The 17,380-nt window shown below is 32.4% G+C and overlaps 3 protein-coding genes across 5 annotated transcripts; 1 reads left to right on the top strand and 2 right to left on the bottom strand.

Annotated features, from left to right (window-relative positions):
* Positions 1-2,230: 2,230 nt before the first annotated feature.
* LOC112786529 (uncharacterized) lies at positions 2,231-5,058 on the bottom strand (the record flags this gene model as incomplete). Its single annotated transcript, XM_072231311.1, has 4 exons — positions 2,231-2,559; positions 3,278-3,281; positions 3,903-4,010; positions 4,943-5,058. Coding segments are annotated over 4 exons (354 nt in total), but the record flags the coding sequence as incomplete, so codon positions are not given.
* On the top strand, positions 5,026-7,621 carry LOC112786528 (uncharacterized). Its single transcript, XM_072230184.1, has 8 exons — positions 5,026-5,305; positions 5,441-5,821; positions 5,896-5,954; positions 6,041-6,115; positions 6,367-6,442; positions 6,574-6,636; positions 6,743-6,853; positions 7,121-7,621. The coding sequence occupies exons 1-8, from the start codon at positions 5,195-5,197 to the stop codon at positions 7,295-7,297; spliced, it is 1,053 nt and encodes a 350-aa protein (XP_072086285.1). The 5' UTR covers positions 5,026-5,194; the 3' UTR covers positions 7,298-7,621.
* Positions 7,622-8,911: 1,290 nt separating this feature from the next.
* On the bottom strand, positions 8,912-13,682 carry LOC112783041 (putative disease resistance RPP13-like protein 1). 3 transcript variants are annotated; one of them, XR_003193269.3, is made up of 3 exons: positions 9,828-13,682; positions 9,507-9,725; positions 8,912-9,369 (listed from the first exon to the last, which is right to left on the bottom strand). XR_003193269.3 is itself a non-coding variant. In XM_025825774.3 (2 exons), exon 1 carries the CDS (start codon positions 13,514-13,516, stop codon positions 9,845-9,847), a length of 3,672 nt encoding a protein of 1,223 aa, XP_025681559.1. In that variant the 5' UTR covers positions 13,517-13,682; the 3' UTR covers positions 8,912-9,369; positions 9,828-9,844. The 3 variants fall into 3 exon arrangements, 1 of the variants encoding a protein (XP_025681559.1); XR_011878909.1 differs by having other exon boundaries at positions 9,507-9,645; XM_025825774.3 differs by lacking the exon at positions 9,507-9,725.
* Between the last annotated feature and the right edge of the window lie 3,698 nt (positions 13,683-17,380).

Below are 17,380 nucleotides of genomic sequence, written 5' to 3'. Positions count from 1 at the left end.
ACTTTCTAAGATGGTAAAATAATTGTTGAAATTTAAAAATATTATAATAGACACAAATATAAGAGTTAAATTTAAAAATTAATTTATGTATGAGATTATGTTAGACTTTTTATTTTGATAAATATAAATCATTTTTAAAAAATTTCACTTTATATACTTTTAAAAATACTTTTATATTTTAAAAACTGCAAGTATAATGACATGATTTTTTTTATTATTTACCTAATACAAAATAAAAATTTATATTTTTTAAAAAATTTTACCAAATCAAACTTAAATATAATATTTGTAATTTAGATGATTATTAAATTTGTGATTCTTTTAGCTGTTTTTTTTTTTTTGGTAATATTTAGAAAACAAACGTGATATAACTTCTTTTTCTCATATTCCTTTTTTTTTTCTGGTAAGAAAATAATAGAATTAGGATAATTGATTTTTTATCCAATATTATCATATCTAAATGAAATATTATAGGGAGCTCTTTTTCATATGTTGATATGAATGCTTTTCAAAAATGAATAGCATGAACTTTGAGTATCTAACCGTTACGTTTAGTAACACAATACCATTCGATTAGTTGACATAATATCATTCTCATCTAACTTTTATCCGCTGATAAGCACAAATTTTTTTCAGTTATTCATTTTTAATTTTCCCATCATTTTTCTGCAATCATGAATCCAATACCCTATTTTTTGTATTATACAAAGTATTTTTTATAAATTTTTTTATTACTAATAAATAATACATATTATTGAAATTCATAATTTGAAATTATATTGCATTCCTTCTCGTATAAGATGTTATATGATAGGCTTACTAAAGGATGTGGATCCCTTAAGCGCCATCCCTTAAAAAATGCACTTTCTTTCTGCACATATACATAATTATGAGAGTTTAAAAAGAAGAATTTTGCAGGGAGCCAATAGAGTATTTGTACAATATATACAATAGGTTATTTATTTAGTTCAATATAAGTTAAAAAATGAATATTTAGAATAAAATACTATTAATTTCTTAAACACAATATATCCATGCTATCTAAAATAACCATCTGGATATCAGGAATAATAAACATTTGATATCCTACTGAATTGAACATCTCTAAATCCCCATTGTACACATTATACTCCCGATACTTCCTCTAAAAAAAATTGCCCTTTGGCCTCGTTGAAGAGTTAGGCAAACATGTAATGGTATTAAACTATTAACTGTTCCACCGGCAATAAGTGGGATATAGTAAGATAAGTTTAATCATGATCAGAGGCGGCATAAACAATTCTATCTATAGGTAGCTAATCTAATTCAACGCAGTCAAATAGAGTTGTTAATCCGACTCGCTATATAAAAAAATATATTAGAGATGAGTATCGAACCAAAAACCTTTTATTCGAATAAAAAACTATTAACACTTTCGTTTATATAAAAGTCAAATTTATTTAGTGATATATAAATACCAAATTGTTTATATAAAAATACTCTCCATCAAACCTTGCTCATCCAACCCGCTAAAAAAAACACTAAATTTATGCGACTAATAGCTAATGCAACATTTCAATTTAGGCAAAAAAAAAAAAAAATAGTATGGGAATAAAACATAATATTTTTAAGAAGAATGAAGCAGATGCTAAATCTAACAATGAGAATCACATATATCATGATACACACTTCATAATGGTGGATAAAATTCAGAAACTTCCTTAAACCGAGCCTAAAATCTAGGGTGATTCATCCTAACTAATTAAGTGACATACCATAAATGTTCCAAAAACTTATACTTACTTAAAGCCTCTTCTCATTAGATGGAGTGGATTACATGAATCAAAAGATACCATTGTGTTGTATCTTAGGATGCGACGAAGGTTTACATGAGCTATGGCAAGATTAATACAATCCTACACGGATCTAAAGGCATTCTTACGTGGCCATGCACCTTCGTCTGGGCATCTGGCTTCTGATTTAAGGTAAAAGAGAATAGCAAGAAAGACTTCCTGAATTTGACCTTTCTTGATCCCACAATTTGGAGGGTCAAAAAATGTTTCGTATGGTAAGAAAGGTATACTTTTGTCTCTCCTTAGGTAGGACATTCACACCACTAAACGAAGTTTCTTTATCTAAATGTATTTTACAAGTATAAGAACTTCGGCAACATTCTGCAGAATGTTGGGAAATACTAAGATCAGCATTTCAACTAAAGAGAATCACAGATGAAAGGACTTGGCCCTATGGGTTCTTAATCAATGTTTTGGTTTCGTGTTTAATCATTATATTATATGCAATTAGATTGACAATATTTGGAGTAAACAAGACAAAGATGCAACTTTTCATACTGGATAAATAACAATCTTTGTCCTGTTTCACATGATCACATCATTGCCTTGCATTGTTCCTTTACAATTTTTCACAAGAGACTAAACATGAATGATCCGGAATTTACAATTGTTCAAAAGAGACTAAAGATGAATGATCTGAAATTATACTAAGCAAGCATAAAAAATTCCACTCTGGTAATGATTTCTCAGCTGGAAGTTGTAGTAATTCTCGAATCCCTTCGAGAACCTACGATTGAAATAGTGGAAGAAAAAGTTCTCATAACTCCAAATAAAGCAAGTAAAATCAACAATATTTGGATAGAATTACAACTTTGCTAATCAAAGTAAAATCATCAAAGTACCAATCCCTTTAGTGGGAAGAATGGCCACAACAATAATAATAATAATAAGGGAAACCTTCAACAAAACATACCAGTTTGATATGCGCTTTAATGGATGCAACTGACTAATTGTACTCATCTATTTGCTTGAAAAAAAATAAGCCATGTCCTAAATTTGAATTTGCAACATTATTGTTGAAATCAATTAGCATTATTTTCAGACTTCAAATGAAAAAGCAAATAAGAGAAACTCATTGCCCCGTCTAGACAAAAAGAAAAGACAACAAAAGGGCAAAGATTTTTCACAATTGATTGCCAAAGTAGAACAAAGAAGTTAAAATCTTCACAGATTCAATTACATAACTAACAGTCACAAGTATCTGCATGCATATATAATTGTTCCCAGGCCAAAATGACGTGACATAGTTTCAAAATTTTGAACCACCCGCCAGGGGCGGAGCTAGAATTTTTTTTGGGAGGGGCGAACATAAAAAATATTAGTTAAGAAGAGAGAAAAATTAAAAATTAAAAGAAAACTAAACTAAAAAGTTACAGGTTTGGGAGGGGCCATTGCCCCCCTTCCCACAAACGTGGCTCCGCCACTGCCACCCGCTGATTAGATACCATCCTTTTATAACACCACAATGCTCAAAATGCTCAGGCTATATTTTCTTTATTTTGCTACTCTAGCCTTTTTAATCACTCTTTTAATGACGACTTGGTAAGTGACCAAATATTCCAACTTACAAGCCAGAGTAAATAGTAATTCTATACACTGATCAATTATCAGTTGCGACCTTTCAGTCTAACCACGTACAAAAATCATGCAAGATAGAAAGAAAAGGCACACAAAACTTGTCATAAATAAATTCCCTCAGCATACTTGAAATAAGAACTGCACTTAAATCTTGAATATGATCATCTACGACACATCCAAGCCATAGTACTAATGTCAATGTCCAAGGAAAATCAAGTAGTTCAGTTCATGTTTATCACTTAATTTGAGATGTATAATAAAACGCTCATGGTGGTCATCGATGCAAACGATGTTCAGCACAGAAAACATGAGGATCTTGGGCTACAATTTTACTAAACATTTTGTTCCAATCCATTGTCCTTTAAACCACTCCATTTAAGTAAGGCATATAATGTTGCTTAAAATTTCAAAAGCAAACCTGGAAAGGCATAATAAGGCTGATTGATCTTTATGTTTTAGCTATACAAAATATGTTAAGTGAAAATATCTTACTTAGCTATCGTTTCTTCCCTTTTCTGCATGTAGTTCAAAGCTTCAGACCAAGTAAATTCAACATGGAATCCCAACCCTACATCCACAAAAATATGCTGTGTATTGGGCCTGCAAAGTTTTATCAACATTTAACATAGATTAAAAATGGGAATTTCACTAGATTAAAGAGAGAATATGAAGGTCTATATTTATTGATGCAAAAGTGAAAAGATAAAGGAGTGGACTATGTGGGGAGAGGTTTCTTAGAGCAACTCCAATGCAGTGCTTTTTAGAGTTTTAAATCTGACATGTACATGAAGTGAAATGGCTCGAAATTTCACTTTACATTGGAGATAATTGATGAAATGAAACTGGTATCACTTTAGAGAGACGGTCTCACTTTGTTGAAGAACCAATTTAAGTTGTGCAGTTCATATAAAGTTTTATACAAATTAAAACCAAACATTAGAGTGAAAAATTCTCATATTTAGTCTCAAGTCGGACAAATGCTAATGTGACATTTTGCGGGATCCAAAATGAAATTAAAATAAAACCAACTTAGAAATGCTCTTAGTTTGCAAGGTTGTAGGTTCACGAAAGAAAGATAAAGCAGATATGAAAGTTGAAGCATGTAGCATATATCTTTGATGAGAATATGGTGATGAGTAATGACTAAAAAGTAGGGATTTAGATTCTCTAAAGTTTGAATTTCACTTTAGAGAATAAAGTGTGATCTCTCACCATTTATTTCATAGGTGGGACCAAAAATAAATATAAAAGAGAAACTATTCAAAGGTAGAAGATCACACTTTATTCTCTAAAAGTAAAATTCAAACTTTAGAAGATCCAAATTCAAAAAGTAGATACATATATCTTTATAACACATAACATATGCTTCATAATAAGGATTGATGATAAAACACATGTATGCCAAGAGCAAAGTCAAAAGAAATAAAGAAAATGTGTAATTTGAAGAATTGAAAAATGCAATTGGTCACCAACACTGAGAAAAGAAAAACAGCAGCGAAATAAAATGAAAATATGATATGATCACGACTTACACTTCTGCTTGCAAGTACACCTTGGATCCAAGATTGACCAGAGTTCTTAAACTGGTAACACTATTCTTCTCTAGGTTTTCAATGTTTCTTCGCAAATCAGCACTGAGAACTAAAAGTCAAGTGAATCCCTTTATAACACAAGGTACTTTATAGAGTGCAACATTGAATTCATAGATGGTATGTAATATAACAAGTTTCACATGAATATATAAATAATTAGATACATAATATGAAGAAGAAGCTGTGTCAAAGATGGAAGAAGAACCTTTGGTTGGGAATTCAATGAAGATTGAACTGCAAAGCCAAAATGAAGATGCTGAAAAGATCCTTGAAACAACTCCAATTATGACACCATTACTGAAGGTGGTTATTGATATTACTCTCTTGATTCACAATGTTTGTCTTTTTAGAAAATTTAATCTTAATGTTTTATTCTTTGGTTTGATTGTTTAAGAATCAAGATCATAACATTGATTTAATATTTGATTATTTCAGCAGGGTTCAAGCTATGATCAAGAAATTTTGCCTTTAGTTAGCAAGAAGAAACCACCAGTTTCTTCCTTCCAATTGTTAAAGAGTAATGCAACCTCCAAAGTTGCTTCTACACCAACCAAATCAACAGCAGCTACTGTTTCTTCAAAGAGAGATAACTGTAATATTGCTGCTACCCCAACTAGTAGCAGCAAGCATGCTTCATTACTAAGCTCTGCTGATAAAAGAAGATCTACTCCTTACAAGTCGGTCAATTTTGCGCCGATTAGAGAACTTAATAGATTGACTGCATCAGTCATGAAGAAATTTGAAAGTGCAAGAGCTAGTGCTGGTTCCTCAAAGGCTTCAAAGGATGCATCATTAACTCCTCTAAGAACACCAACTATGGTTTGTCAGATTCTTTGCCAATATTTTCACAATCTATATTTCCATCATGTTAAAGTGTTGCTTTTTAAATGCAGGCTTATAAGAAGGAGATGCAGATGCATTCTGCATTGACCCCATTAACAGAAAAGAAAAGGTACCTAATTCTAGTAAGTTGTTAATTATGATGTAAAACTGTTTTTATATCCTGATTCGGTGCATTTGAGTTTTGTTAAACCATAGGAACAAAACTTCTCTTGATTTATCAAGCACAGGCAAAAATACAGCCAGCTCTAAATGGCGCTTGCTCTCAACAGAGTAAGTCATTTCCACTCTGATTTAAGGTGTTATAAGATTTTTCATTGTGCTATATGGATTTGGATTGTTCCTATGTTCAAATATTATCCATGCTTGACATAATGTAGAGTTTGTCAATTAGTTGAAACATGCTATCTTTAGTTTCAAGGACCACAAGTTTACATAATCTATCTCTGGCTTAAAGAAGTTTTATGGCTTTTGTGAGTACTCTTCTTTACATTAGTATTTACAATGTTTCTACTTGATTGCAGAAATAAAATGAGATCCCCAATGATATCCTCACCTTTCAGCTTGAGGACAGAAGAAAGGGCTGCAAGAAGGAAGAAGGTTCTGCCATCAATCAAATTTAGTTGTTTATGAGCTTTACTTAACCTTACTACAAATAGAAATGAGAATTAATTAACTGAGTTACTAAATTACTTGCCTTTCCTTTCTCTATTGATCTAAATCAATTTCAGAAACTTGAAGAAAAGTTCAATGCCAATGAGGCACAAAAAGTGCAACTTCATACAAAACTCAAGGTTGGTTGACAAATAAAATTTAATACCAAGTGTCTGTTACTATGAACAATATCTAGTTCCTCAGTTCAGTTTAAGCACCAAATCATTCAATCCCCTCATTTTGCAGGAAAAAGCAGAGACAGATATCAGAAAACTTCGCCAAAGTTTTTGCTTCAAAGCAAGGCCACTACCTGATTTTTACAAGGAAAGGAAAGAATCAAACAAGGAGACACAGAAGGTATCTTAAACTGTTTGCAATAATAATATAATCTTCATTCCCATTTTCTCCTCAAGCTTTGTTTGGTTAACAATATTGTTCTTAATCTCCATGCGGTTCCGGATAATTGAGTCCTTATAAAATTTGATTTGGTTCTTAGAACAACAAAATTCTGTTTTCTGTCCTATTTTCTCTTTCATTTTCACAAGATCCTGAAAATGAAAATAGAAAATAAAAACGCAAACCAAACACATCCTTAATTTTTCTAATTGTAATTTATACTTTCAGGATCCACAGATACAATCTGAATCAAGAAAGGCTACTCCTCAGAGTCAGAGACCTTATAAGAATTTCCAGGAAAAGACTCAGCGCCGCACCTTTGCTCATCATCTGAGTACTACTCTTGAGAATACATCACCAAATATTCAGCAAGGAAACCTCAAGAATAGGAATCACAAACAATGATCATGCTCCATGATGTAGCAGATGAAAGATCAGTTTAAACTTGTAAATGTAGCTTGAAAGAAATGCACCACATTAGGCACCATTTGTTCTCCGTTGTATTCTTGGTATATAACACTAGTAACCAACTCTCACTGTTGTTCTTCCTTTTGTTTTTTGTATCCTCAATATATTCAATTGAGCTATTCTTACAATCTTTTTTTCGTTTTCTTTATAATTTGGAAAGAATAATAAAGTAAAAATATCTAATGAATCACACTGTATACTTTAGAACTTATTCATGCACACTAGCTAATTAAGTAACTTTATACGGAAGTACTTTTTGGTCCTTTATCAATAAAAATACAGTTAGACGGAATTCATAATTCGAAATTACATTGCATCATTTAAAAAATTGCACTTTATTTCCGCTAATAGAGTTTTTGACAATGTAATTGCTCAAATACTCGAGTTTTCTCTGTGAAAATACTCAACATCCGATCCTAACCTAAATTTATGTGATTAATAGCTAATGCAATATTTTAATTTATAGGTTATTAGTTTTAATCAATATTACAAATTAAATAAAAGTATCATAAAATAGTTTTCTATATGATATAATATTTATGGAATTTTTGCAACATAAAACCGTAGCTTAGTGATTTTGAACATCATGCAAAATAATAATAATAATAATAATAATAATCATAATAAATTTCCACTACTTGTATTGTACATGTTATATTTTGAAATATCTATTTATCTATTATAATATGTAAAAAGAGATGCAAATAGTGTTTACAGTAGGTAAATAATACGTTTAAACAGCTGGTTGATGCATTGGTAATATATTCTTATTTTTAATTGCTTCTCTTCTTTGATGGTTTGAGGTGGAAACTTTCAGCTTTTCTTGATTCTCAAAAATTTTAGTGCTACTATTCAACTGTTCACGTATTATAAAGGGGGATAAACATAGTTGTTGCTGCATTATTGACTAATTTTTGTTATTTTTCTAACAAAACATGCAATTCTTAATCAACAATGCACAAGAAAATAGAGAAAAAAACAAATCTTAGACCATAGGTTTAACCGTTTAAGGGTGCAAAACAACTAATCTCATTCCTCCAATATATAAACTCCAAGCAAGGTAATTCAACAATATTTATAGCATGTGACACATGTAAAGAAAATTTTTAAAATCCCCAAAAACAAAATACATGCATGCAAAAGAGATTAGACCCAATAATAAGGAGCTGGTGTCAACTAATGGAGAAGGTTAGTGAATGCAAGTGGACAGACTATGGCATTCTTCAAGATTGTCTTCATCATCATCTTAATTCATTCCCTTTTCATCATTTAACCATTTAAATATTTTGAATTGCCTATACTTTTCATTTCATTGGTGTTGTACTGTTTCATTTGTGAATTTTTGCCACTCTTATTTCACTACAACTATAACCTTCCAGACCATGAACATGAGAGTCTAAATCTTGAAAAGGGTAGGTTCCAGAAAAACAAACAAGGTATCATTTTACAATGCAACGGTTATGAGACACACTGACAGCATATGCTGTTTTGAATTAGTCCAATTTGTTCATAGCCACCAATCAATATCCCATTAACTAAAGCAAAACTAAATTTATCTGCTAAACTTTAGTTCATGCGCATGAAATTTATTATCAGATGGTTTGGAAGAATTTTAGAGTGTAACATACACATGAACCGAAATTCAAAAGGTAAATATGACGATGATCAATAAGAAGGACAATAATCAATATTTTTATTTTGGTGACTGGACAATAATCAATATGAAAATGACCAATATTATGAAGGCAATGAAGGTGGACTTCCGGTATTCTTCTGGTGCTTCCTTGCAAACTGAAACAGCCGGACCCACGGCAGACATAAAAATTTGCTCTTGCCACGTGGGTCTCTATGTCATTGAGTTGCTTACCTTATGATTGGACCAAAACAGCCATGTCGAAGAACAGTTGATGAAGTTCACTGGGGCTCCTCTCTATATAAATCAGTGTGTCATGCCGCTCTTGAATCTCTTGGATTGTGTCCATGATTGTCCCTGGTTGCTCAGTTGCTTTCTGCAAGAAAGTTTCAACCACCACATACAAATTTTCATATCGAGTAATCAAAGTTATTCCAACATTATAAAGTTGATATTCCTTCTCAGGTAATATGCAAATTTTCATGAAATGATTTGAAGTTCAGCCATCCATACCACTTTTATCATCAGGTTTCTTAACCACTTATATGAAAGCAATCATGGTGAGAATTCCATTCTCTGTTTTCTACCCTTATATCCTCAAGAACCTTCCTCTGTTGCAGTTATTATCATTGTCTTGTTTCTGAGAATTCCTCTGAGTATTACAATGATTGAATATTATGGATGCATCAAAAGCAAAATCGTAACTGCACAATTTATCTCTTGTTGGAAAAGCTGTATGAATGATACAAGACATTAATAACAATGAAGAATGAAAAACCAGTGACTGGGCATTGGGCAACACAGAATAACGTTGTGTGAGACAGAAACAATTACCTGTTGAAGTTGTTGGATTACCAAATCCATCTCCAATCAACTTGAATGGCGGGGATGTGGGAAATTTTGGGCCAAACCTGCGGGTCCTTCATCTCACACCGTTTACCCAAAGGGCTTCCAAGGATGATGAGTCGTAACAGAGAGGCAGGCAGCTTTTCTCCGTCAATGTTCTCCAAATTGTAACAATATTCAATACGTAATTGTTGGAGGGAGGTGAGGTGGGCAAGTCCCTTGCATTCCAACATCTCCACACTTTCAATGCGACCCAGTGTGAGAGACTCAAGGGTGGCAGGCAACCAACCTTCCTTAGGGAGACACTTCACACTCTCATATTCACCTTCAATACGAAGATGAGTAAGCCCATGAAACTGCGATGCTACACAGCTGAGTTGTTTCTCGCAGTAGCTGATGGTAAGATTTCTCAAGCTACGCTGTGGATCCCCTGTAGCACACAAATCAATCTCTGGGCAACCAAGTAATCTGAGATCTTCTAGCTGAGGTGATGCCATCCATAGCGTCTTGAGGGATTTCAAACTCCCACAATTATTTATATTTAAAGAACGGAGACATGAAAGAGAGCGTGACACCACGAGAGACTCCATCTTTTCACACTTGCTGATTTTGACACGCAGGAGATTTGGAAAGGAATCCAGCGACAAGGATGTAACCGAATCACAGCTGTTATGTATGGTTAGATCATGCAATGAGTGGTGTTGGCCTTCCATTCGGAATTCTAATTTGTTGCAATTCGATATCGTCAGCTCTTGTAGTGATGCGGGAATACTACTCACTGGAAACAATACGTGGGATGAACAACCTGAGATGCATAAATATGTGAGGCAAGTGAGTTGGGTGTGCGCAATGGCCTCCATCACCGACTCCGCTTGATGCTTTCCATCAATTGATAGCTTATCCAGCAACGGAGGCAGCTCCCCAATTCTCACTTCATTGCTTCCTTCTATGCCTAAAGAGGTAATCGCGGGAGCTCTTGGAACACAACAACTGAGCTGCTCGCAATTCTGAATAAAAAGATCTTCCAAAGATGGTAGTTGATTTGGCAAATCTCCTCTCAACATGGGACAATTCCATATGATAAGCTCCCTAAGTCGAGGAAATGCATTGAACTCCAACGAACGCCATTCCTCCCAGCAAGGCATTGAGTAAAATCTAAGAGTTTCAAGCATTGGAAATGGAGTCTCCAGACAAGATTCATCATTTCGGTAAAACTCAGCCCCCACAATAGCAAGCCTTTCAAACATTGAAATGTCCAGGTGCTTCAAAAAGGGCAACTGTCCAAGTGAAGGAAGCATACAACAATTCTTGACATAACACGGAAAAATACCGCCCAGTGTTATTTGGGTGATGTTGTGGTAAGAACAATGTCCCAACCAATCCGGAAATGTTGTACCCCTGTAACCCCAAATTTTTAGTTGTTTCAAATTACGATGAGGTTGTAACTTTTCAAGTATATCTCTTTCAATTTGGGAATCAACTGTATTCTCATATTCATCTGGCGACCACTTCAAGAACAAAGATTCAATGCCATCCTTATCAAACATTCTTGCCTCCAAAGCTTCGCTGCTATTGACCACATTCTCCAATTTGTCAATCAAAATTGTTTGGTGTAGATTTCCAAGTGCTCCCAATTCATTAATCTTGTTCCCTTCACGCTTCCCGACATCATACTTGCTTAAAAACTGCAAACTTGTCAATTTGCTCATGCCTTCCGGCATCTCACGCAAATCAGTCCCCCTAATATCAAGGTAACGCAAATTTGTTAGATCTTTCATGCCAACAGGAAGGGCTTTTAGTTTCTCACATCCAGCCAGCTTCAAGGTCTGTAAATTGTATAAGTTACAAAGTGTATCGGGCAATGTCATGATGCGGGTGTCAGACAAATCCAAGTAACGCAAATGAATCAACTCACCTATTGAATCAGGCAATGACTCAAGAGGAAAGCAGTTGAACGACAAAGCCCTCAGGTACTTCAACTTTGACAACAAGATACAAGGTGCATTTTCCATGTTAAATGGAATATCTGAATTCAAATTGAGTCCAAGAAATGACCTTGTGTGTTTCATTCGGTCACAAACTCCCAAAAGTTTTGAGATTGGATAATTGCCTTTGGCATTATGTGACAAATGGCGAGTTTTAATATCAACCTCAACTGCAGTCTCAAGCTCTTCAGCTCTGAAATAGAATTCTCCAGCAAATATCATTGCCAAATCATGCACCAGATCATGCATCACAAACTTGTTATTATAAATCTTATGAGGTTGGAAAAATGATCTCGCAATCAATTCATCAAAATATTCATCACCAACTTCTTCTAGAGTCTTTTTTCCTGCTGGTTGCAAAAAATTCTCTGCCATCCATAGCAATATCAATTCAGCTTTGCTAAATTCATAGTCTTTGGGATACAAAGAACAATAAACAAAGCACTCCTTTAAATAAGAAGGAAGATAGTAATAACTGATTCTTAACGCAGGAACAACCTTTATCTTATCATCGGAGTGTTCCCAGATCTCACTCTTCAATAAATGATTCCAATACTTGATATCAGAATTTCCACGCAATAAACCTCCAAGGGCTTGAGCTGCCAAGGGCAATCCATCACACTTCTTTACGAGATCTCTGCCGACTTTTCTCAAGGTCGGATTCTCCATAGAAACAGTTGAGAGACGTGCATGTTTTGAAAACACTAACCAACAATCTTTCTCAGACAATAAGCTTAATTCATAAGGTGAAACAGTTTGCACCAAAGAAGCCACTCTTTTACTTCTAGTAGTTATCAGAATTTTACTTCCCTTAACCCCTTTTCGAAAAGGTTTTAGAAGTTTATTCCAATCATCGTAACTTTCACTCCATACATCGTCCAAGACAACAAAGAACTTTTTCCTTGACAACTTTTCTTTTAAATCATGCTGAAGCAAATTCAAATCTGTCAAGCTGCAAAAACTTGAAGTTATTGACTCGATTATAGTCTTGGTGACCTTGAAAACATCAAACTCTTCTGACACACAAATCCAAGCTTGAAAATCAAAATTCTCCTTCACTTTGCCATCCTGGTAAACCAATTGGGCCAAAGTAGTCTTTCCTATCCCACCCATGCCAACAATGGGAATCACAGATACATCACTATGACCACCAGTATCATCACCATCATCATCCAACAAGAGTTTTACTATGGCCTCCTTGTCTTCTTCCCTGCCACATACATCAGATGTTTCAACTAGAGATGTAGTGATCCTCCATGACATGTTCTCCTTAGGAATCTCTCTGAGACCAAGAGTGTCTTTTTGAATCACAAGAGACTCTATCCTATCAATGACTTCCTCCATCCTGTTTGCTACATCCCGATCTTGCAAATTGAGAATACCAGAGAAACGAGAGAGGAAGGTACCTGGATCCTTCTGAGTGGCAGCTTTGGTGAAGACTTCATCGAGCAAGTCATCAGCAACATACATGGCATGTTTGAGACTATGAAGCCAGTCCTTGACAGGTCTCTCCTTGGTCTGCTTCTGCTCAGCATCGACGAGAAAGGCTTGAACAGCATAAAGATTAGTCTTCAACCTTTCAATCAGGTTCTGAGTAAGCTTCTTCCCTTTGATCCAGTTAACAACTTCAGGGGAGGACATCCTGTCGAAAACAACACTAAGAACGGAAGACAAAATAGCTTCTGCAGCCATGTTTCTGAAGAGAAGTGATCAGATCTGAAGGAACAAATGGTAAGCAAGTGGTTGACTGCTGGTTGACTAGTTGTAGTAGTTTGTGGTAGTGCCTTAACTGTGATCTGTGTTGAGTAGTTAAATGTGTTAGATGTTGAATATTTTTGTAATAAAATAAAATGACTTCATGCTCTTATTGGTCTTCCAGAGATTGTTCACATGGCATCCTGTATAGTTTTGGGGAAAGTACGAGGAGCCAATGAAATATTTATACAATGTGTACAATGGAGGTTTAGGAAATATTAGAGATATAATCATTAGTGTTACCCTTTCCTATCAGCTAAAGCTTTTGGGATGAGTGGTATCATGCACGGTATTAAAACGCTTGTATCTATAATTCAAATTTATCTAAATAATCATGTTGTTAAATATTAAATAAAACTATTTGTGTAACAAAGTTTAAACTTTAAACAATAGAACGAAATTACAAACTAAAATTTGATTTGGTAAAATTTTTATTTTTTTAAAATAATTTTTAAAATATATCTTTTTAAAAATGGTAACATTTATATTTAATAAATTAAATTTAAAATAATTTTCAATAAATACAAATAATAATTATTTTCAGTAAAATAATTTTTAAAATTTATAAATATTATAATAGATACAAATATAAGAGTTAAATTTAAAAATTATATTAGATTTTTTAATTTTGATAAGTATAAATTATTTTTTAAAACTCTACCTTATATATTTTTTAAAATACTCCTATATTTTAAAAATTGTGAGTATAAACACATGATTTTTTTTATTATTTACTAAATATAAAATAAAAAATTTATATTTTTTAAAAAATTTTACCAAATCAAACTTAAGTATATAAAATAATATTTGTAATTTAGATTATTATTAAATTTGTGATTCTTTTAGCTGTTTTTTTTTTCTTTTGGTAATATTTAGAAGAGGAATGCTAGGGGGCCAGCAACATTTAAGATTTATAGCCATCAAATAGCCATCAATGAGGTTTTTAATGGTGTGAGATTAATGTGAGATTTCATCCAATGGCTCACTCTTCTTTGATGGTTACATGCTGGCCAAAATTTGATAAAATTGCTGGCCCCTAAACTTTTCCTATTTAGAAAACAAACGTGATATAACTTCTTGTTCTCATATTCTTTTTTTTTTTTTGGGTAAGAAAATAATAGAATTAGGATAATTGATTTTTTATCCAATATTATCATATCTAATTGAAATATTATAGGGAAGTCTTTTTCATATGTTGGTATGAATGCTTTTCAAAAACGAATAGCATGAACTTTGAGTATCTATCTAACCGTTATGTTTAGTAACATAATACCATTCGATTAGTTAACATAATATCATTTTCATCTAACTTTTATCCGCTGATAAACACAAATTTTTTTCAGTTATTCATTTTCAATTTTCCCATCAATATCCTGCAATAATAAATCCAATAACCTATTTTTTTATTATATAAAGTATTTTTTATAAACTTTTGTATTAATAATAAATAATACATATTATTTGAATTCATGTTATTATGATAGATTTACTAAAGGATGTGGATCCCATAAGCAGCATCACTTAAAAAATGCACTTTTTTTTCTGCTAACAGAATTTTTAAAAATATAATTGCACATATACATATGAGAGTTTAGAAAGAAAATTGCCCTTTGGCCTCGTTGAAGAGTTAGGTCATCATATAATGGTCTTAGGGCTTATTTGGGTGAGCTTCTAAAAAAAGATCTTTTTTCGAGTTATCTTTTTTTAAAAGATCTTATAGAGAAGTAAAAGTAATTTTATGTTTGGATATCTCATGTAAAAAGGTCTTTTTATCAATCAATTATGTTTGGGTATAACAATATAAAAGTACTTTTTTGTTTATTTATTACATGAAAAACATCTTTTTTTTAAGAAAAAAAGATCTTTTAAAAAAAATGTAAATTACAGCTTCTCAAAAAAGATCTTTTTTTTATTTTACTAGTGTTTTTATTTTTACTACTAGAAATTTGCCAAACACGTTAAAAAATAAAAAAAAAATATCTTTTTTTATTGAAAAAAGATCTTTTTTTAACAAAATAATGGCGCCCAAACATGCACTTAAACTATTAACTGTTCCACTAGCAATAAACGGGATATGGTAAGATATGAGTTTAATCAGAAGAATCAAGAACGGCATAAACAACCCTATTCATAAGTACTTAATCTGATTCAATCCAGTCAAATAAAATTGTTAATCCAATCTACTATTAAAAAAAAATACATTAAAAATGAATGTTGAACCAAGAATCTTTTATTCATATGAAAAACTAGTAACACTTTTATTTATATAAAAATCAAATCTATTTAAAGATATATAAATACTAAATATGTTTAGTGATATATAAATATTAAATTTGTTTATATAAAAATATTTTCTATTCTCTAACATTTCAGAAGATGTCAAACAGCATTTGAATACTTATAATCTGAATTTGAATGCTGGAAAGAGTTCGGATTGGTCGTAAGATGCGGTATTTTCTAGACTCTACTCAATTAGGAATGGGTACAGTTGGCTAGCCAAAAGAAAGTTTGACTAGAATGAGCATCTATTTTTAATATATAAAAGTAGGTACCACATTACTTCTAAGTTATTTCTCTTCTTCTACTAACGTCATGTCAACACTATTGCTTACTTGACAAAATTTTAGAATCCACCACTCAAATCTTGCCAAATCAACTTTTATTTTCAAATAAAAAAAACACAAAAAACAACTAAAAAACACAATAAAAACCAACAACTTAACTTTTTTCAAATCAATCCTTATTTCTAAAACAACAAAAACACAAATTAACATTTACCCAAAAAAAACTCTGAAAACCCCTCTTGGCACCTCTCTGTACCAAGATCCTATTTCCTCCATACTCTTCCGGTCCCATGAGTCATTGTTTTTTCCTCAAAACAAATTGTCCATCACGATGTCCATCTCCAGCGGAGCTGCATTGCATAAATTGCAGAAACCAGGGCAAACTCCATTCCTTCTGTTGCGGTTTTCCTATCAGAGCTCGATTCTGGGTCTCAAACTAACGTTACCATTCGGCGCTGCCAACGTAGGAAATTCGTCCCAGGTATCTTCCTAAAGATTTTTAACTTTGCCGTTTACTCTTTTCATTCTGTTGTTCAATATCATTTTTAATAGCCCTATTTATTTGTTATAAATAATAACATTTTAATTGTGAACTCATTGCAAGTAGCACAGGTTTATGTATTCCTCCTTTTTAAACGGTTCTCTCCAACAGTCACAACCAAAATTAGGTTTACCCACATTACTTCTAAATTATTTCTCTTCTTCTACTAACGCCATATCAGCACCATCGCTTACTTGACAAAATTTTAGAATCCACCACTCAAATCTATCTATCTATCTATTTATAAAAGCTGATACTAATTTTTTCCACAATGAGTTTAAGCCATATTTTCTTTGCTAATGATGCAACATCAACAATTCTAATGACGACTTGGCAAAAGATGAAAATCAACCGATCACTATTTAGTAAAATGTTTTAAAAAAATTAAAACAAAAAACTCTTATCTATTATTATTCAAGTACTAATTAAATGAAATAAACATACATTAAAAGTATCATAATAATTATTATTATAAAAAATTTCAGTTATAAATATTCAAATTCTACAACTTATACATATTAAGACTCCTACTACTCTTCATTTCTTAATCTCTCATACTAATTGTCAAAAATTTTTTAAATTTAATTTAACATTTTTATAATATATAAAAGCTGATACTAACTTTCTCCACAATGAGTTTAAGCCATTTTTTCTTTGCTAATGATGCCACATCAGCAATTCTAATGACTTGGCAAA

This window comes from Arachis hypogaea, chromosome 20, assembly GCF_003086295.3.
Source record: "Arachis hypogaea cultivar Tifrunner chromosome 20, arahy.Tifrunner.gnm2.J5K5, whole genome shotgun sequence".
NCBI lineage: Eukaryota > Viridiplantae > Streptophyta > Magnoliopsida > Fabales > Fabaceae > Arachis > Arachis hypogaea.
This window is presented reverse-complemented; position numbering and strand designations above follow the sequence as displayed.

Bases quoted from the DNA above. Each gene is read 5' to 3' on its own strand.
- LOC112786528 (XM_072230184.1), top strand. From the start codon at position 5,195: ATGGAAGAAGAACCTTTGGTTGGGAATTCAATGAAGATTGAACTGCAA. The intron at 6,443-6,573 runs GTTCTGCCATCA...AATCAATTTCAG, and splicing joins GGGCTGCAAGAAGGAAGAAG to AAACTTGAAGAAAAGTTCAA. The intron at 6,637-6,742 runs GTTGGTTGACAA...CTCATTTTGCAG, and splicing joins AACTTCATACAAAACTCAAG to GAAAAAGCAGAGACAGATAT.
- LOC112783041 (XM_025825774.3), bottom strand. From the start codon at position 13,516: ATGGCTGCAGAAGCTATTTTGTCTTCCGTTCTTAGTGTTGTTTTCGAC.